This window comes from Harpia harpyja, chromosome 1 (assembly GCF_026419915.1).
Source record: "Harpia harpyja isolate bHarHar1 chromosome 1, bHarHar1 primary haplotype, whole genome shotgun sequence".
In the NCBI taxonomy this organism is placed as follows: Eukaryota; Metazoa; Chordata; class Aves; order Accipitriformes; family Accipitridae; genus Harpia; species Harpia harpyja.
Window position 1 is genome coordinate 93806531 of NC_068940.1, and position 22969 is coordinate 93829499.

General features: G+C 35.9%; 1 protein-coding gene across 2 annotated transcripts in view; it reads right to left on the minus strand.

Annotated features, from left to right (window-relative positions):
* PARD3 (par-3 family cell polarity regulator) overlaps window positions 1-22969 on the minus strand; it is a 464571-nt gene that overhangs the window by 206537 nt on the left and 235065 nt on the right. For both annotated transcript variants that reach the window (XM_052805974.1, XM_052805967.1), the window contains exons 6-9: window positions 20455-20546; window positions 17375-17458; window positions 7658-7783; window positions 5907-6289 (exon numbers count right to left, since the gene is read on the minus strand). In XM_052805974.1, coding sequence (XP_052661934.1) covers window positions 5907-6289; window positions 7658-7783; window positions 17375-17458; window positions 20455-20546 — 685 coding nt within the window. The remainder of the gene's footprint in view (window positions 1-5906; window positions 6290-7657; window positions 7784-17374; window positions 17459-20454; window positions 20547-22969) is intronic.

Sequence of the window (22969 nt, forward strand, 5' to 3'; positions counted from 1 at the left end):
GAAGAAGTGTTTGATTTCTCACTATCACTAGGATTATCTTCTTGATTGTGGAAAGAGCATGTCCGGCAAAACGTTTCTGTCTTTCTAAGGCTCTTCTGCATGAAAAATTGTGCATTCCTCATCCAGAACCACCTGCAGGTCTAAACGCTCAGCAGCAAAATGTGCTGCTGGGTAGAAAGACTGCCAGAACACGAGACAAAAAGCAAGCATCACCTCTGCACTGCTTCCAGTACTTTCATGTCCCTTCAAAAGGACATTAGTTCAGAGACCCAATAAGGAACATTCGAAGGACCTACACTATCAACTTCTTATGATACTTCTCTTACAGTTATCTTCCCTTTCAGGACTGCAAGCAGAGCTAGAAATAAATCATGCTCTTCTTTCTCCTCTAATTTAAGAAAATGCAGATGAGTTCTCAGGTACTTCAGTACAGATCTCCCAAAATCTAAAAAATGAAACAACAAAAAAACCCAACCAACCAAAAAAAAAAAAAAAACCACCACCCCAAAACCCAAACAACAACAAAAAAAAACAAACCAAAACCCCTCACTTCTAAAACAATGGAAAATGTTTGATAGCCAGACAATTGGGCACCACATTTGTTAGTATTTATGCAAGAGAAGCAAAGAACATTTCAAAACAACCTAAACATGGAAAATTCATGGGGGTGAACAGTCCTCAGATGGAATAAAGGATTCTTAAGGAAAAGCACAGATTCTTCATGAAAGACAAAGAACACACTCTCCCTTTCCTAAAACAATAAGGGAGGTTGGTTACACATATAAACAGTTTGTGGCACAAAATCACAAAAATTACAAAATAAAGCATCCCCACTTAATGAAAGTATTAGATTATAAAATGATCCAGAATAAGGAGATAACATTATGATAAAACTAAGCAGAAGGGCAAAAAGCTCTCTGACAATAATCAGAGCAGACACTCTCCTTCCAAGCATTTCAAGTTCCTGCTTTTTCACAGTAGACTCTTTCTTGAGATCCACGTACGTACAGATGGGTGATTGCTGAAATAATTACCCTACTGCTTTATACAAGAAAGCAGTTTTTATTAAGGACTGGACCTCATGCAAGAGCTGAACAGCAAATATGTTCTCCTTATTGTCAGGGGCTTCACTAAACTAGCCAAGACCATTCTAGATACTTCCTGAAAAATTAGTTTACTGCTCTTAGTCTAAGCCCCATATTTTCAGGATTTGTGTATGTGTAGTCAGGGTAACTGTACATGCAAATGACTGCTTAGAAGGCTGACTGCTCAGCTCTCTAGAAAATTTCTGCAGCCACATGCACAATCAAGACAAATTAATTGCATGCCCATTTTTATGTAGTTGAGTGATTTGGAACAACTTTTTTTTTTCTCCAAGCAAAGCTCAGACCTCTCAAGAGGATCTTTGATCAACCTAATAGAAACATTCTTCCCTTTTTGCTACAGCCTGCTAAAAAGTAGTGATCAGAAGTGTTTTTAAAAAATGGAAAGATGAAACTTGATGCAGTTTATGTTTCTTCAGTGGCTAATAATGCCCAAAATGATTTGCTTCACTTTTGAATCTCATTTCTCAAGGTCACTTCAGTAATTTAGGAATCTACATGCTTCATTTCAAAAGTTACAAAAACCCCTACTGCATCTGAACAGGAATTCTTAAATTGGTCTAAAAGAACATATCACTTCAAAAGAAATTTTAAATAAAAATTTAGAATGTCATTTCAAAGTCTGGCTCAAGAAACTGTGGGGGAAAACAGGAGAGTATGATGAAAAATGCATGTAAATCTGTACACTTCAGATACATGATGCAGGATACCATACAGACAAGTTCAGTGTCCTGTCTTGTATACTCTGCTATCTAAACCCAAGAAAAACAAGTAATCCTCCAAATATGTGCTTTACTCCATAGCAAATATGATGCCATTTTAAATTAGCATACTCCCAAACTGTCCATGGCTTCTTATTTGTGTCTCTAATGACTTCTTGCAGAAAGAAACTTGGGTGCAGCAGGGCTGAGTGCCACCGGCCCTTAACACTGAATGCCCAGTCACCTGGTGGGACTTGCAGCGTTTAAGCTTGGCTCTGTATGTAAAATGGAGCATTATTAACCACAGAAGGGCCAGCAAGCCAAACAGGAATCCAACAAGAAACCCCGAAGAGCAACAAGTCTCATAATCCTCCTCACATCTACAATTTAACCGTTTTTCTCTGTTGCACTGCTCAAAGGTGCTTCCTCCCTCTTGGGACTCGCCATCTCCTAAGACACAGCTGCTACACCCTTTCTGTGATGGACGTGGTGACTCCTACAACTTTCCTCCTGTAAGGTATCCTGCAGTTGTGTCACTCATTTCTTTCTCTTGAAGCTATACTATTTTGCAAGTGAGAAATATTCTTTGGGCCAAAAAGGAATAGATGATCACAACTCCCATGGCTGGCAGTTAAGTTGCTCTCTGGAAGCAGGGAGATGTGGACTGAAGTCCTGATGCACTGAATACTTCAGGCAAAATATTTGGTGGAACTACGACCAACTTAAGAAACAAGAGTTCAGTTTTGACATTCTACCTCAAGAATTATATATCTAATTTAGCTAGACAAATATGTAGTTATAGATAGAAATGATCTGATGCAATAAGGATTATACTTAAAGGCAATCAAATAAAATGAAGCTGATTTAAAGACTGAGTACTTCAGGCTTGTCTTAGTACAGTGGTATCAAAACCAGTATATATGAAATCTGAGTAATACAATGTCCAATTGAAAAGCAGTCTTTTGAATGCTTTAGTGACTATCAGGCTAAATGCTGTGAGTTACTCAGTGCTCAAAGACTAAGCCTTAGAATCATTTGTTGTATAATTGGTTATTTATTATTTATAAGTGCTGGACTAAATTTCTCCCAATTGCATTGGCTCAAACCCTTGCAGTCAAAGAAAAAACACTGTGGAATAGTCCTGGTGTAATGAGGTCAAAATTTGTCCTAACACTCTGGGTGTTATATCAGTGGTCTTATTTTCTCCATATATTAGCTGTGAAGAACTATTTTTATTTATTTATACTTACTGTGTATCAGCTTACACCAAAATATATATAAACACAGGCTCACTGTTATGTCTTGCACTACCTTAATTTGTATGAGCTATTAAGCTAGACTGTTATACAGCCTTAATGGCATTAGAATATCAGCAATAACCCCTACATCTATATGCTAAAAGTTCAGGCCCTGACCTTTAAGGAAAGATAAACAGATATCCATTTTCATTTAGCAAAGCCAACAAACATTCTGCATTGACTGAAACATATGACTGACCTTCTCTTCTGACTTTATTAAACAGCTAAATTCTATGAAAGTTCAGGTTATTTTAAAATGCCAAAACAGCAATAAATATTAAGAAATCATAATTACAGAAGCACGTACTGTAGGGCTATCTCACCATGTCATTTTATATAATAAAGCTCATGCAATATATAGAAACACAGCAGTAATAAAGAAGGTCTGTCTGTATTGAAAAAGAGTCAATTCTCATATACTACATCATTAACCAGAATGCACAGGTTAAATCGAAAGTGAATTTGAAGATGAAGCCTTACATGCTTGTATGCCTTAATGCACCCCACAAGGAGTTTTTAATCTAATGATGGTAATTGGTGAAATAACTGCTGTCTGTTAGCTACAAAGAAAGCACATTTGTTAAATATCTATAAAGCCTGTATTATTGCAACATCCTTCATTAGAAATAATCAAAGACAATCAACATCCCTATTGCACTCGTATTTATAACAAACTACTTGGGGGCATCCTTAAGTGTTTTGCTTCATTTGTTGCTCCACATGTATGTTCTCAGAGTGATTAAATGAAAGCCAAAATGGGAGGACTGCCTCTTTCTACAGTGGATATTAACAAATGAAAGACAGAAACAATAAAAAGGTATACTTCCTTATGCACAATTTTTTTTTAAATATCACCATGCATAAAATACAGTACACTAAATAGTTTCTGTCTCTCTGTCTATAATCTGAGCTAGGTGTCATTTTTTCATAAGTAGTATTCTCATATAAGCAAACTGTCAGGAACAAATATCCTCTCTAAACTTCTGAAATATATTCTAGATATGGATTTCAAAGCTTTTAGTAGCATAAGAGCCATCAAATTTCTCTGGTGTGAACTAGATGTTAAAGTATCTTATAGATCACTCTCGATCAACAGGTAGCATGCATCTTCACTCCAAAACCATCCAATGTACTGGTACCAGCAAGGGTAAATTACATTATAGAAGTAGGGAGAGTATTTATGAAACATTATCCAGTGCAAGATGACCAAAATGTAACCTCACATCACAGTCAAAGAATCCATAAAACATCAAAATTATATTCTCATATCTTAAAAGCAGCTATAATGCCACATTTGTTTCGTGCAAAAATATTGTGTTCCCATATTCTATATTCATTTATTGGTGCTTTAAATTATATGAAATGTGTATTTCCACTCCTGGCTAAGAATTCTTTTATGTAATGTCCGAGTGATATTTCTACAGGCTTCCACAGACACAAAAAAATAGGTAAAAATCACTGTAGTGACAGAACATATTTGTAAGCACAGTGATTCCTTACTCAGCCAATAACAATCAGTTTTTCCAAGCAGGCTCATCTGAGCTGATGGCCTAAAGAATTTCTTGAAGGAGCATCAACAACAGAAGCAAACTGTCAACTCAACCTTATGTCATCCAAGTTTGTAGAGCTTAAAATTCAGCAACCAGAAAGAAGCAATCTGGTGGTTCATGTGAAGTTCATAGAAAGGAAAGCGTAATGATAATGTGACAAGTAGCCTGGTACCTGTGAAACTGTAAAATCTCTACCATTCAAAGCATTCTCTTTGATACCTTTTGATAAAAAGATTAATTAATAAAAATTATTAACACTAAGCACATACAATATCCTAATGGGAACATACTTTGAGTTCACAGAGAATACTGTCACATGGGTAAACTTTTTGCTGTGTAATGTAAACCCTATTCTTGCTGCTAGAGATCAAATTATATCTAACCTTAAACATGCTCATTTTAATACCATAAAGCTTACAGCATGTATAATCCTTTAAAAAAATCATTTCCCAAGAGCTAAGAAATATTTGCATCTAAATGTCATTTTATTATGCTTCAAACTATCTTAAAAGCACCTAGATGGTAATTACACAAAAATACCAAATTTTCTCATTTAGGACATTTAACACATCACAAAAATTCCACAGATGTACCAATGCATCTACATGCACACATATAACACAGATGTTGAGATAAGCACGCACTGCTTTCTCCTCTGCCCTTAAATAGTCTCTCACCCCCATTCAAATTACATTAGCATAAGGGCCAAGATAGGAAATATCCCATTACATCTCAATCCCTGAAACAAAGACCTTCACGTCCCAGTGGAATAAAGAAAAGCTTGAGCTGGAAATTAGAAAGTCCAATTTACCAACTTATCCAACACACTCTTAAAATCTAATGGCAAAACAACAGTTACTCAATTTGAAAAGTCATGATAACTGTAAAGTACAGAATATGGGCCACTTTAGCTTACGTATTTACATTAAATAGTTCACCACTCCCTGGGTCTTGGCCAACAGAACTTGTAGCACTTACTGCTCTCTTACAACTTACAGCTCTATTAGTTGAGGGACAGAAAACAATGTTAAAGCACTCTTCAAAACGGCCTTTTGCAAACACACTGCACAGAGTGCATGGCTGGACTCCTAGGTGTGCTGTCAGGGACAACTCAGCCCCTTGGCTTCAAAAATCAACCCATCTCATCCCCCATGCTACTGCAAGCTGTCCTGCCCAATACAGTGGCACTGGACATACGTACATATACTACGCACGCCTACTTCATGCTATATGAGGAGCGCACTAGTGCCTTACCTTTTCTCAGCTGTATACTGAGCCTCTTCCCTATCTTTTTGGTGTTATACCCACTGTTTGCAGTGGAGGTGAGAACTTTCTGAGGTGATGGTACCAGGCCCGAGGGTGGTTTCCCTGATGAATTCACACTATGAGGTAGCTGCGAGTAGGAGTCTGTCTGATCGGACTGGTTACCCGCTCGAGACATTCTTTGTAACGTGTGAAGTCCAGAATTGTTAATAGTTTTGCTGTCAGCATACTGGGAATCGGGGCTGAACCGGCTGGAGTAGTACGTGTTCTTCTCGCTTTGGGACAACTGTTCATACTGCTCTTTATTTGCCGCAGGGACCACGTGGAACCAAATGAACGGCGTACGCATGGCTTGGCGAAACATATGCTGTGCTCTAGGTTTCAAAATGAACAGAAAATTAGCAAATTAGGACTGGCAGACTACAAGACATTATAAGCATAATTACTAATGTTAATTAAGCAACATGAGCTGACAGACACATTGCACTCGAGCATAAACCATAAAACTTGAATCTGTTCACTAGTCTACTTGGTCTGCTTTTTGCTAAGGTTTATTGCCTTAGGGCAACACAATGGTTAAATATGCTTAACAACTAATGTACCAAATATTGGATTCAGAAAAGGAAAAATTTTAACCACAGTCTTGAAATGCAGACAGTTCTATGGCAGGACTGCAGTGTCCTTTCGTTTTGAACCTTGATAACTGCAATAATTGTGATAACAGTAATCACAGTGACAACAGAATTATTAGTATGAAAATTACACTTTATACAAAGACTATGTATTTCCATAATTTGCTGAGAGTATATGCAGTCTTGCAAAAAGTCTAGTTTACTTTCTGTAATTTATTAGTCTTTCAGAATACAACATTAAGAAACAGGAAAAAATGCTTAATCCTGCACAGACAGACATTGGGCTCTAGGTCACAATCCAAAGTACACAAAGTCAACAAGTCTCTTCACAGACTTAAATTGTGATTCAGAACCACAGAACAAGCAGAGACAAGCTGCTTTCAACCATATGGTACAGGGTTGTGTTCCAATCCAGGTTAGAGTCAAAGAAATAAAAAACACATTTCAAATGTATATTAGTATAGGACAATCAGAATAAATTATATTCCTTTGTCCCTCAACATGCTAGGGTTTTCAGAATAATATTATCATCTTTAAAATCACTCATTTTCTGCATACTTTTTTTCTGCTTTCTCTTTCAATTATCTGTGTGTGAACTACAACCTGATTTCACTTTTAAGTCTTTCTTATTCATTATTTCAAGATTCTACCAAGTCCAGGCGTCCACTGAGCAAGTATTTACAATCTCTCAAACTTCTCCAGGAAGTTTCTGCATATAGTACCTTTAGCTCTCACACATACAAAACCACAAATATTTTTAAAATGTTAAAAATAAAGTCTCCATGCTGTCCATTCATATTGAACATGATGCATTGCAAGCATAAGAGCAAAAGTCATACGGGAATTTCAGGATAAACAGTTTACCAATGCAAGAAGAAAAAATCTGTAAGGTGCAAAAATAATCAATGAGAAGTGCATATACTTTAACTACAATAATTATCCTGAATTTTTTGTAGTTTGGCTAATTAAAAGCCACTAATGTCCCTTAGTGTATCTTTTCTTTATTAGGAAGGCAAGCTTAGACAATTTTTTCTTACTTGCCTCAAATTACTGCAAGGTGCACTGTTAAAGATCAAATAATGCAATGTAATGTGCAGTAAGTACACTTACTGTTCAAATCTCCTATTCCGAAGGTCTCCATCATTAATCCTGACAATACAATCATTCTCACGAAAAAGGTTTTCTTGTTCAGCTTTTCCACCCTTCTCCAATCGCTTTACCAGCAGCCCCAGGGTTCTGGAACATTAAGATTACAAATGACTACTGTTTGAACAATTTGCAGCACAGAAAATCCTACTGATTTAATATTTTATCATAAACACTATAGAAACTAAAATTTAAACCATCTTTACCTTGAAGTAGAATACCATAGTTTCAAATAATTCATAAGCATTACCTGTGTTATTATCCCTTAACCATGAAACAAAAAGCCTACGTGAATCAAGCATGTCATTTAAAAGTAAGAATGAACAGGCAGTGTGATGACAGCATGTCCATTCTTGCAAAAGGCCTAGACTTCTGAGCAGTAAAAGCTCCAAGAAGCACCACACATCTGAGAGCCAGCATCTTTTCTGCTAGTTAACTGAAGTTGAACAGGTTCAACTTAAAATTTGAATTTCTGAATTAGCAGAGAATACCACAGCCATCACTATTGCTTTTGTGCAAGTGAAATGTGGGGTCGTCTCACGTAATAAGCAGCCTATAATGAAGGGATGGATAGAGGATTCAGGAACTTCACGCGAACCAAATGTTTTTATTTTTAAACCTTAACTTGTTTTACTAAACAGAAAAGAGGAAATTAAAAACTTAAATGCCATTTTTAATTCAGCATATTATCTTAAATTAATTGGTTCAGTAATGGCTGAAGACAATTAGCATTTGATAGCCTCTGTGCAATGAGCTGGTCACCTCTGTCTAGTGCTTACCCACAGTGTCATCTTAAGGACATTCTTAGAGAGAAAAGGTAAACAAATATTCAACCTGAAATTATGAAACGGATCCTGAAGAGTGGATTTCTGAGGTACCGGTAGGATAGTGTGAAAAGTCAGTGCTGTTTCTATAGCTGAACTCTAGGTTTGAAGAAGGATTCAATCTTGAGGATTATTCTTGCATCGACACTGCATTTGATTTTTTTAAAGAAGATCAGTTCTACATTGAAATCCCACAGAATGTATCAGTGGGTCAAATTCACATCATCCAAGTCAACACTGTTACTTTTTCAGAAGTCATTTCAAGGCATGGCGTGAAAAATACTTGGTTGCGTGGCAGGAATTGCAAGACCACATATGTCTTTTAGCACAAAACTTTCAGTGATCGTAGCACTTCAGTTCACACATACCTCAAAGTAAATGAGCAGTCAATGATGCTTAAAAGGACTCCTCATGCGCTCAAAAGTTATATATGTGCTTGAGCACTTCATCAAATGGGTCAGAAAAGCAAAATTAACTTTAACTTATTTCTTCCACTTTAAATTCTTCATTTACCAATTTATCATCAACGTATGCAAATAAGACATTTATTTTACAGAACAGTCATACGTTTTCTCCTACAAGGCAGATGAAGGAGTAAGAGAAATGATCCTAGTAATATTTCCTTTTTGGAACCACCTAGAGACATTAAGATACGAAGCTGAAAGAATCTGTACATGTAAACAGACTGTGAGAAGAAAAACAACATAAAGCATTTTGACAACACAAATCATCAAATGAAGTTTGAGTCAGACATTAACATTTAAGTGATTCTATTCTGTTTCCAACCAATACGGAGTATTTTGCGAACATCTAACGTACTGCACCTTTGACCTGTTTGGGGGGTCCCATCAGAGGCAAACCTTCTCCACCCTCATTTGGTTCCCAACGGACCACTTGGGTGCAGTCACTGATGCGAACTGTGATTGGGCTTGACTTTAGCTCAGCTGCTGCAATTCGCAATATGTCTCTTTGCAATAACACTGGTGAGCACAGGGACCAGAAAGATTCCATAAAGCTAAAATATCATTTCTCTAGAATCCATGCATTTCAGGAAAAAAAAAAAAAATCTTGAAAAACACAACCAATACTAGTGTGTATCTAGTCCTATCCCTCCCCATCTCAAGTTGATATTCTTTGGGTTTGGAAAGTTCTGCCTTTTGCAGATTCCTTCCAACAACCCAGCATCTCCTACTAAAAAGGAAAATAAAAACCATTTTTCCCAAATTTCCCAAAGCAAGAACAATTCGTCCATGGGGTTTTTTTCTGATCACCAAGGCAGTGAAACACCTTGTATTATCTAGATATTTTGGGTGGTTTTCTGTTTGCCTTTCCCACAATCCTCTAATAGTTTGCATGAAAAAAATTTCTGAAAGTCCACAAGTCACACTCTAACTTAATGACCATGTTGTCCTCCATTTATTGTACTAAAATTTGCTGATAATTATGAAGGTATTTTGTTACAGGAAGTAAAACAAAACAAATTTAAAATATATTGATTCAATCCCTTTTTCCTTCCGTTGGCTAAAATAAGCTTTGAACACAGTCTCAGATTTTTAAAACTGATAATTATAAAAAATAAAATTTTATAGATTGCTAGTTGCAAGAAAGCACTAAAATAACAGTTATGAATGTTAATGATAAAATGGAAAAAGACTTGTATGCCTTCATTACATTATTTTTATCAGAATTATAGCTTTGATACATGTAAAACTGATGGTCAGAAAACACGTTTGTGACTTTTTCACTTGTGAATTGTTGAATTTCTCTGGGGAGACAATGTCTTTGAGCCCCAAAGTGAAGTTACTGAAGAGGATATCTCTAAATGGGGAAGAGATAAGCAAGCAAATACAAAATTGGGAATGCTACATTTGAGAGAGGAAAGAATTGTGTCTACTCTCTCTTTTCTTTCATTTCATGCTGAACCGCACTTTCATGCAGGTGTGCTCCTCTGTAGTGCCCAAAGACAATTCAGAATTTGGATGTGCGTGCAGTGCTTGCACAAGACTATACACAATAACTGCAACAGGTGTTTTGTTTATATGGTTATATATTAAAAATATCAAAATATCAATATGCTAAATATCAAAACATATTCTACACAAAGTACGACACTCCAAGTTAATACTATGATAATACACTATATAAAATAATATGATTATTTCATCCCAATGTCTCCACGTACTTATGATTACAAAGTAATTCGTCTATCAATGGTTTTTGCATAGTGTTTTTCTTGAAACTGCTTTCTACTGTTTCGCATTGTGAAGTTATATTAAATTATTAATGCAAGATGCATCTTTATGCACGGTTTGTCATTTCTTAAATTTACTTCACCTAAGCTCTCAAATCTAGTAAAAATATTACTAACCCTAGCCAACGGTAAAATAATGTAACGCATAAATAAACTACCAGTCAAAATTGCAAATAATCTCATTAAACAAAGGCTATAAGTTCTACTAATGCAAGATTGCTCATCTCAGACATAACATATGGTGCTCATGAGGATTTTGCTTTTTAACAAATGTTAGAGCTAGGTTAACCAAGGCATATAAAGCTAAAGTCACTGAGAACAGATTCAAGGCTGGATGAACAGCCTGAGTTGAATTTGAAACCAGGATCTTCACAGTGCCTTTTAATTTATTTAATTTTTTTATATAAATACATGGGGCAAAAGATCCTTTTCGACACAGTTCCAGAAACAATTTCCTGAATGCAGTTCTGCATAGCAGAGTAAACTCTCCTAGAACTTGCAGAAAATGTATGTTCCTGAAAATTTTAGTAACAAAAGCCTATCAATTTTCTACAGTATTTCTTCAGCATAATATGGTTAGATGTAAGAATATGACTCTAAAAAAGGCATTATGGGAATTCAATGTTTGTTGTTGCAGTAACTGGAGATAAACAGAGTAGACCTGATATTGCAAATATGCAATAACCTAAAAACTAATTGGATTTTTTTTTCCCTGCCGTATGCCACCACGATTAATCCTGATAAGTACAGATGTAGCTCTACTACAGTTTCAATATTACGTTTCCCACATTAGGAAAACACAGATTTTGAAAGCGTGTAAAGTAATCTAGTATAAAATATAAAAGTCAGTATATATATTTGTTTAAATGCAACCATGTAGCATACCAATATATGGGTGCATTTGAATTTGGTTAATCTTGTCCAGTTAAAGTAAGCCAACACATTTTCTAACATAAATTCTTCCATTATAAAAGTTTTAAACTGTAACTTTAAGAATGAGATTAAATATTGTGTGAACCTCTGCAAAACACTCTGCAAGTCTACAACCCTGTTGAAACAATAATTATAAATGGAAATTTGGTACCTGCACTGTTTTAGACTAACGTTAGCTGACATGGGGACAGAAGGGAAATAATATCAAAGCACAGAACTCAATCTTTGTATTTAAATACCTAACTGGGAATGTAAACAGCTTAGATTATATTAGCGTTTGCACCACTGTATTTCCACAAGGTTCATTACTCTAATTATACAATTAAAATAAACTCAGCTACATGTGTTAACATTTCAGTTCTCAGTATAAATTACAACCAATGATAAAAGTAGAAATAAGCAGCGAATGTTTTATTGACATCTAAATTGCCTGAGTTAGTCTGGGTAGTTCTTTGAAACTGTGGACTCCCCACATGCTATCCAGCTGTATGGAAATGATGATAATTTGTCTTAATAAAAACTGACAGTAAATACTATGAGAGTAATAAAAATATTAGATTGAGCATCTAGAATATGATTCCGCCATCACCGCCCATTGTACGTACACACTGAAGTTATTTACCTATTACCTGCAAGATAACTGTAATATAATCAAATCAGACAGAACAGAAAATAACCAATTTAGATGTTTATGTAAAATCACTAACATGAAAAGGGAAAAACTAGATTAAGGGGCAAAAATAACGATTGTTTGAAAAGCCAATGTGTAACAGTTTCATGCAATGAAAGATCTCTGAGAAGTTCTACAGGAACATAAACACGGTATAAATTTCCTGAGATCTGGAGGTCAGAGTAGGCAAATTAGCTTACTTGTTCAAGTTAAATTATCATGGCTGATCAATGCTAAATTGGACATAAACTCCTTTGCACAACATTGACGTCACGGCGCTACTGCAGAGGCATTAAAATAACTTTATCAGCTTTCACGCCTGAAGTCCAGAACCAATTTCCAATCTTTGGTAACTACTCCTCAGCTTTTTAGCTTGAATAATACTTCAAATTAAGTTTATATAACTTTTTAAAGGCTGAGATCAGAAAAAGAAAGGCTTGAATGCAGCTAAAAGAGTGAGAGAATGGTACATTCGCACCACAGGGAATCTTTTCCCAATGCATATGTTTTTGAAAACCATGGCTACCTTTGAGGCTTAAAAGGTCGGAAATGCGGGAGAGGAGTAAATGGAGATGCAGGTAACACACACCTCCTAGATGATCAAACAGAATACGATCATTAGAGAGGCAGCCTGAAGGCGGTATTAAGGACTCTCAGTATAGGCAATGGCCATTAGATAATACTTTAGTTTTCTTTGTATCTTGAGTAAAAGACTGAAAGTTTTACAGTGAAATATGAAGTGATTTTTAAACTCTAGAAAATGAAGGGCACTTCCACTAAAAGTAAAAAAAAATAAAAGAACTACAGAACAGAAAAACATATAAACAATTTTCTAGTACGGTATACATCAATGCCTACCTTCATTTGAGGTTTTTCATTTTTTTAGTAAAATCTGTTAAATTTGTCATTTAAACTGACAAAAAGCAATGAAATTCAGTCTCTTATTTTTCCAATTCTTCTGAGACTTCCTTAATATTTTTAAGACATTTAGGATATATAACATAGAAACACAGATTAAATATTTTTAGCTGCCAGGTTTTAGCTCTATGGATTTTGTGGCATGCTTCAATAGGAGGCACAGCTGGCAGAGCCCTACATACTGCTCTGCATCAAATGGGGTTTTCAGATGAATATCCAAATCCTTTTCTGTTCTGTTTTAGTAAGTAGACTTCACAGTAGTCTTGGGACTATAACTTCCATATCATTATTCACAGAGATTTCTGGTGTTCTCTCATATATTCTTTGTGTCAGTTGAACCTGCTTCGAAAGACAGACATGGCAGGATTTCGGAAGAGCAGCTAAGGTATAGAGCTTAAGAAGATTTCAAAGACTCTTAAAAGTAGAAGGTCATATAACAGTAAGTTATGCTATAATTACTATTAAGCTTGCAGAGGAGAGCTTGATACAACCCCATTTATGCATCAACGTAACATCCCCCATCAGCCAGGATTTCTCAGATGCTATTCTTCAGGGACTGAGTGCTTGCTCTGCTTTCTGAGCACCTAGTAAGAAGGAAGGATTGGTGCTAAAGGCAATTTTGCACAGATTTAGAATTTTCTTTCCTTTTATGCTTTCCTCTCATTCATATCCTCTTTGCTCTACTCTTATCTAAACACTTACCCATTCACTTTCTATTCTGTCCTTCTTTCTGCTTTCATTTTCATGCTTCCTATTCTGCTTAGCACTGCATCTATGCCATTGCAAAAATGTCCAAGCGGGTTTTGCAAACAAAACTTTTATCTTGAAAAACTTCACAACCATCAGGTGATGAATACGTATACCCCTCCCCGATTTTGGTAAGGTGAACAAACTGTTATCCAAATCATATGATCAAAAAGGCCAATAAAGGACTGATAAACTTCTAGAGGTAAAAACAGAAGGATAATAAGCAAACATATCCATAGAAGAAAGTTTGACCATGTCTGTACAAATAAATACTACTTTTCCCAGAGAATTATGGAGAGATTTTTTTTTCCCATTTAAAAAAAAAGTCTCCATTTTACTAGGAACAGAAAGAATTAGTAGCATCTATATAGACAAGGCAGAGATCTTTACAGATTTTGTTCAAGATCAAAAGCCAATACTGAAGACAGATTCTTACACCAAACCCAAATCCTCAAAAGACTGTGAAAAAGTCAAATATTTCCTCAATACAAATAAAGGACATAGTTCTGGCATATAATTTTTAGAGGTTTGGGGTGTTTGCTTTGGGGGAGGGCGGATTTTTTGGTGGGAGATTGCCCCTGCTTATTGCATAGGGGAAAAAAGGGAGAATTGCATTAGTATGTTTTTACACTTTTTCACTTTTTAAAATTATTGATTTAATAAACATTGTCTATTAAGTAACATTTTCAAAAGCAAGGGAAAGGAACTGGAAGAAAAATAATTGAAAACACAGCATAACTGGAATTGAACACCAAGCAAATATAAAACAATGGTGGACCAATAGACTAAGTTACATGACACATCAGACTTTTTGGACATCCCTCAAAGTCTTTACTGAGTCCTGTATTTCATTTTGTATATTTAGGTTTCTACTGAGCAGATCCCCTGCTCAAGTAAGTTAGTTCACTGTAGCACGGAGCATTATGCTCTGCAGCCAGAGGAGGAACAAAGAGCAGCCATGTGCTAGAGTGAGAAACAAGTAGGCAGAAGAGGATCCCTGCCAAGCACCTGCTCTCCCTCTGAATCTAGCAAAAGGAAAACCAAGTGTATCTTATCTTATCTGCTCAAAAGAGCTGGGGGACCGGGGCAGGGGAACAAACAAACAAACAAAAACAATATGATACCCCCCATGAAGTGCTCCAAAACTGAAGTTGGGTGCATTTCTTTCCCTGCCCACACCGCAGGCTACAGGCTGCTGGAGAAAATGTCTTTGTTCTCACTAAAGCATATACAGGTGTGGGCACAGCTGACAGTAAAGCAGCAGTACAACACAAATGCTTATAATCAATATCAAGCAATGAACTCTACTTTTCTTCCACCACAACGCAGAGAGCATGGGAGAAATGTTTTGGAAATACCAGAGGTCCTCTCCAATTCTGCTCCTCCACACTTTCAAGACATGGACCCAAATATCTCCCCTCTCCAGCAGATTATTTGGGGGAGGTTCGAAAAAAACTCATGAGAGCAATTGCGCATACCATCCATTTTTCAGTGAGGGGAGTTCTAGTATTACAAAGAAAAAGCAGATAAATCATAATACAATATTTTTTCCCTTGTAACAGAATTTGATTTTCAAGTATGTCCTCATTCTAAACATCTATATTTAAAATTGCCTTTCCTGTTATAAAACTTTATCATATAATCCCAAACCGAGGACAAAAAAGAGTTCATACTCTTTTGTAGCTCTTGACATAGCTAGCATCCTTAAAATAGTGAGATATTTTACTTCTGTGTTTACGGCTTTTTCATTTTACATGCTCTCATTATGTATAAACAGTTAAGCTTCATCTCAGATTTGACAACCACATTAACATCCTGGAATTGAATTTTACTTGAGTTTAAATTATTATTCAAAATGTCAAAATACACATTCCTAACATCAATTTTATTAAACAAGTACTTAGTGGGCAGCCAACATTCTTAAACCGGTCTTTTTCTTGGCCTTCACACTGTCTAAATCCCAGATAACTGTCCGAACATTTCAACCATTTCCCACTTTATGGGATTTACTTCTGAGCTTATGTTTGAAGCATCATTCACTCATGCCCTGCCCTTCCCCACACTGAATTTACTAAATTTCAGATTGCGAAAAGAAGAATTTACCACTTTATGGAAGTTTGTTCTTAATACTTATAGTCCTCAGAAAAAGTAGCCTTAAATTTAAAAAAATTACATTTTCTCATAATACTTGTCAGTATGGCTATGAAAGCATTGGGTTTAAAGTAACAACTGCAAATAAAGCTCTTATACTGTGTTTAAAATACTGTGAAGGTATTTGGTATAGACAGAAAAATACATTTATCATTTCTGAAAAGAGGGTAACAATATTTGAGATATATATGCATAGCAAGTTAGTTTTGCTCTTAATTACTAAACTGAAATTGCTGTTGGGTCGACAGACATGTGAGAACATAACACCCCTTCAGGTGTAATCAAAGATTACTTTTTAAAATATGTATTTGTTCCCCTTTTCCTTAAAGAGGGAAAATACAGTGTATCCTTAGAATACGCATCACCAAAATAAAATTTGCATATATTCCTGAAGAACTATCATTTTTCAACATACTTAAAAGCTTCAAATCTACCACTAATTGCTACAAAACTTAAGCTATTTTTCTGAGACAATGTTAATGACCCTAAATGCTAAAACTCTACTTTAGCAAAGTAAGCATTGGAGATAAGTATTCTGTTTACAAATATAATCCCCCACAATATATTTTTCATGTAAAGGACTTTCTTTACACTTTTTTTTGTAAACAATCCAACTTTAGGAGTTCCAGACTATCATATAATAAAACAGGTTCACCTTCCCCCAAACCAGAATGTTTCAACTGGTTTTGCTACTTCATTTTAACCGCAACAGATGGGACAACACTAAATATCAAAAGCATGGTGATTGTTTTCTGTTCCACTCTTACCAAGCACAGGCGTAGGACGCCTCTGGTTCACACTCCTGCTGTTATTTGGGAACCTGCAGCTCTAAACAGTCAGCAAGGAAATGTTGCATAAATATCTACCTGAATTAAAGCAGCAGATTATAATTTTTAAGAGTCCAAAAGGAAATGTCTTTATACTGCAATTTCCCATGAGATTACAACAGAACCTCTATTGAAACCCCAGAGTTCTAACTCCTCTTAAGCAGAGCGTTTCCATTATAGAGTCCATTCCAAGTACAAAGTCAGTAAACTTGCATCTCTTCCTTTCTTAATCAGTGAGACTGCCTTTTGAAAAACATACAATATTCTACAGAAGGCAAAGGCACACAGTACAAAAATTAACACAACTAAGATAAAACACAGCAAGTTACAATTCAATTAAAATCCTACACAATACTTTACCTTCCGCCTCGGGCACTGAAAGGCACTACATGGATTCCCAAAGGCCCGCCGTCATTGGAGACTTCTACGAGCTTTACCATATCACTGTGAGACAATGATGAATGAGGGAATATGAACATGTACTGTGAAGGAACCAAAAAACCCCACACAAACATACACAGAAAAACAAAAACATTCCAGAAATCAAGTCATGGTGATGAAAGCATTGTTGAATGCTACGTACCTGAAGATTAATCTGATGGCATGAAAGGAGATCAATCATCAAAAATAATTCAATTAATAAACCAAACAAAAATCAAAGAAATTTTTTGTAAACTTAGTTTGCTATATAAAAATAGCTATCATCATCACATGCATATTTTTTTATTCCTTCCTTATTCTAAAGTTAAATTTAAAGTTAACTGTTTGGACTATTGAGCAGAAATACCTTAAGTGCCACATACAATTTTTCCTCAGAAGCCTAAAGCTGATCATAGCACTACCGTGCTTTAATTTTTTTGTCTTAGAGAAAGCCCACTCTAAGCCTTAACATTAGCTTTCACATAACTAGCCCTTAATCAAGTAAGAATTATTAAATTTTTAATTGGTTAAATTCTTCTGTTTTAAAACACACTGATTTGTTTTATTATAATTCCATTTTATTTATTGGAAGATTGCTGTATGTGTATCTCCTTACTAGACAAATTTCCAAAGTAAAATTTAACTATAACGTTCAAAACCAACCAGACGTCCTCCTGAAGCAACTATACATCTAGTTTTCAATTATACTTTTTGCTGTAGAGAGGGAAAAAGTGAAAGAGGAAAGTACAGGTTCAGAAGGAGATGCAAAAATTCTAGAAATAGATTTGGATCAAATCTACAGGCGCATTTGAAACACACCCACATCTGGAAAGGTGGAATATAGCCCATAAACCACAAAGAGTTATAAATACCCAAATGAGAAGATAATGCACAAAGACCAAACCTCTCAGTAAATCTGGAAGTGAGAGATCTGAACGAAAGCCACAATCTAAATTTGTGGCTTATGCCTCTCTGTAGTATTACATACTTTTTCCACATTTCCTGGCACTACATATATATATACACAGATCTTTGAGAAGCTTGTTTCTCACAAGCATACAAATCAAATTTACTCTAGAAATGGAGCAAATAGCAAGACCAATGCCCTATGAAAGCAGTAGAAGATTTTCTACTTCCTCAATAAGCTCTTGATCAGATGGTGGCCCATCAGTTTGCAATGCTCAATCTGGAGTTTGAGAATAACCAGACCACATATTGTTAGGAAGTCAACAAAAATCCCATGTTACAGTTTATTTTAGATTTCCTCCACATTCAGTTTTTTTAATATATTTTTAAGGTAGCCTTTACATTTGTTCTATGCCTCAATTCGTGTCTGATTTTTTTTAACTTGTTTTTTAAACAACACAAGTGGAAGATCTCTATCCCTGTTGCCACTGTTTAGCTCAACAAAGTACTGCAACAACAGGAGAGCTGAGACACATCAGCCAAAACCATATTAGTCTTCAGACACGGACCAATGTTTTAAGACTGCCAGCATTACAAGTTTTGGTAATGTTCCCTGTCCCAGTTTCTGTACAGGCTAACTTCATTTCATTCTCACTGTACATAAAGGCTAAGCTTTCATTAACTAGTGTGCAAAGCAGCGCACAGGAATCAACCAAAGCCTTTCACCTCCAAAAGGTACTCTAAAAGACATCTTTTGCTATTGGTATGCTTATGGCTCCCTATGATCAACTTTTTTCCAACTTCCCTATTAGCTTAAAAGAAAATTGAGGGCTGAGGAAGAGAATAAGTGAAAATCAGTGTGATTCACCTGGAACTGTCATAAGTGGAAACACAGCTTAAATAAAAAAAAAAAAAAAAGTCAGTTTTCATATCCATACTGTTTAACTGGTTCTACTGCTTGAGTCAGTAACCTTCCTTTTTTCCAAAATGCACATTTAAGGTCTAGGCACTCATTTTTCTTATCCTTTTTCTTCAAAAAAATCCATCCCAAATTCAAATGTTATACTCTGTAGAACAGAACACAAAAGGAAATTATCCCTTCCTAAGAGACACTGTTTCAATTCTGCTTCCTGATTTTCTCAGAAGTTTGGGCCAACTACGTCAAGCAAATATACAAAGTAGTATGATATCAAAACAGAAAGAATGAAGTAGCATAAGATGAAAAGTCAATAAGTTACTCAAAAGCAACACCAAGAAGCATTACATTGGACAGAAGTTCTGCAAACTCTATTTAGCAAACAGCATTTGGAATTTCCAAAGTAACAGATTTTGTATATAGAACAGAGTAAAACTCAGCATGTATTGCCTAATAGATGTCACCATGATCTTTATCTAACATTTAAACCCTCTGCACCTAATTCATAATTTAATTCAGAAATAATAGGAGCAGATTTATTTTTATTTAAAATTTAAGTTTAATCGATTTAAAGGGTTTAATTTAAGGATATCATTAATTCCATAGTGAGGTATGGATCAGCTCTTTGCAATGAAATGCAAAAGGTCAAGCTTGCTGTATCTCATGATGAAATAAAATATCCTTAACTGATTTTTTTTTTTTTTCAATTAGGAAGAGCTTCCCACTCCTAAACAACATCAGTTTTCATCCATTCACAAAGTATGAGGTTTTTGACCACATAACTTATGTGACCCCCATGCACATCTTCCCGTAGACTGTGAACTGGTGACAGGAATTAAGATTTTCCCCTTTGAAATTCCTGCCTGTTGATCTATTTGTGTTAGCCCTGACCCTATTCCTTCTGTCAAGTTTTCAGAGTTCCATCAAATAAGCATCTTCTTTGAGGCAGAAAATCTATTGTAGCATCAGCACTTATAAATGTCAAGTTTCCGATGCTCATCTTTAACACAGGCTTTTTAAACTGTTTAAATATCTGCTTTAAAAAGGTCCATGAAGCAAATTGTTTAAAACCAAAATGACACATGACCTAAAAAAGACTGCCCCATTTTCTTAAGAGCGTATTACTCTGAGTTTTTTGCTAGTCCGTGTTCAGTCTCAAGATTCATCGTTAAAACAATGTGTTCTGCCAGTAACTTACTCCAGGGAAAAACTGGTAGCATTCTCCAAACCAGTGTCTGCATGTCCAACTGGCTCAACTCTGCTGTTGTCCTCCTCTGTTCGATCTTCATCCTAGAGATTTAAAAAAAAAAAAAAAAAAAAAAAAATCATTTAAATCTAGGTTTAATAGGTTAACTCATTTTAATAACGCCATTTTACCATTTTCAGATGATTGGGGTTACCACATGTGCAGTGGAAATGTGTGCTTCCACAACTACAAAAATCTTTTTTGTTGCTGTCTGAAATGGTTGCAAATTAGTTTTTGTCCCTTTATGCATTTTTGTAATGATATTTATAGTTTAGTCAGGTTTATATCATAATTTTACTACAGTTATAAAAGCAACACTACAGAAGTTATCACAGCCAGCATTTTTTTAAAAGGTACATAAGTAAAAGCACAAAATCAGCTGATGGTCAGCAGTGTTTGGGTAAACTTCGTCCAAGCTCTCTCTGGGCAGGTTACTGGGGTCTCGGCTGAACACACAAGGCAGCTCACTAAGGCTCATTTGCCAAGAGTTATAAACAGTGTAAGAAAATGCAGCTTGTATAATTTCATAAAGTACCAAGTACTCTTTAAACATTTTTTCCCAGGCCTTTATTAATAGCACACCAGAAAAGGCTGACATCAAAGAGTTACGTGAGGCTCTTATGCTAACCGATTGATTTTATTTTTAATTTGACTTTCCAAAAAGTACATACATTATTCACCAAATGTGTAATTTTAATGTCAAAGTTGTGAATGTTGTATTTTCAAACTTAGATCAGGGTAATTCAAGGACTACCAGTAAGAAGATCTAAAACCATTCTTACACCTGTGTTACTCATTAGAAGCTTATGCTTTTAATTACCCGTGTGACCAAACAGAAAATATTATAAAGTGTGAACACTCGGTTTCAAACACGGACTTAGATTCTAGAGCCAGAGCCATCAGGTCAGTAAAATAATAAGTGATAGGTTATGAGTTTAGCACACAGAGTCAGACAACTTATTAAATTATTGAAGAGATATTAAAGGCAGGCAGAGGCAGTTGGTAATGTCCAATTGACATTTCCACTGAGAATCTGCAAAAGCAGAAGGCTGGATGCATCAAGCTTCCATGGGCTGTAGATATGCCTTGTGCATCCTGGATAGCAGCGCGCTGCATGAAGCCAAGCTACTTGAAGATTGATGATCCTGTGTTTTGAGAAGCTTTAATATGTACTTCTTCGTCATCTATCTCTGTTAAGCACTAGGCAAGTAATACATTTCAAAGGTTAACCAGCATCTTGAACCTGCCTGGAACTGCATTATGAATGTAAACAGGAACTCAAAATAAAATATTTTCCATATAGTAAAAGTTGCTTATAAACCCAATATAAAGGATAATCCATATAATTCATAAATGTGACATAAGCCAATGTTTACTTTTCTATATTTACTGATTTCAGCTGAAGTTCTATATGTACCATGGCATAAAGTTTAAAAATAAATAAATATTCAAATCTCCACGACAATTCTACAGTTACATGCAAAAAGGTGTAGATACAGGAAAATCAGAATATTTGGAGTTGTTTCACATTAAAAAGAAGCATCCCACCTTGTTTCATACAGTATCGTGCAGATCACTGTTGCCATGGGTTTCTTGTTTTGACGTTAGGAACACTGGTGATTGTAGAAAACTACATAGTGTATTTATCTTGCACTGAAGCTATTATCTGCAAGTCTAAAATCAGAGTTGCTGATGAAACGCAATTTTGAATCTCAGCTATGATAAAAGGTCATCAGAAGGGAATGTGACTTTGTTAATACAATGTTTTTGGCAATCTTCCATATGTGGTCTTTTCAAGCAAACATACGATAAGTATAAACACATGTAAGAAGAGACCAAAATAACATCCTATTAGCAGATATGCGTCTGCTAACAAATGTCTGGCTTTATGCTTGTGTCATTTTAGCAGACATCTGTATCATACAATGTAAGCATCATCAATCTAGTACCACTTGGGTCCTACACTACCATCTTTCAGCCCCACAAGTTTTTCCCTTGACTAGTTTAAAGTCTGTACATAAAAGTCCCCTTGCCCCACTCCATTTTTGCAGCAGTCCTTCGGATTTGCTCTTGATAGACCGACTTTCAGTGCCCTCCTGGGATACAGCCCGCCATGCAAGACTCAAGCTAAATCCTTGTAGAAAGCCTTCTTTCCACCACTTCCCAGCCCTGATAGTATCTTTGCTCTCGTTCCCAGGGCCTCCTAATGTCAGCTCAGGCTTAAGCCTCTCCACTTGTTGCACATGCCATTTTCTTTCTTTCTGCCCCACCTGGTGGCCCAGAGGTTTATTCTGCCAAGGGAAGGAGCATTCCCCTGCCCGACCCCAAGCGCAGCCAGGACGAAGGCAACAGCCAACTCACCTGCCTCCTGCCCATACCGTAGCTTTTAATATTAGGATGTAACACATCAGAAACTGCAAACCAAAAGCTATGTAAAACAGATGCTATCTGGCACCATCACATCTAC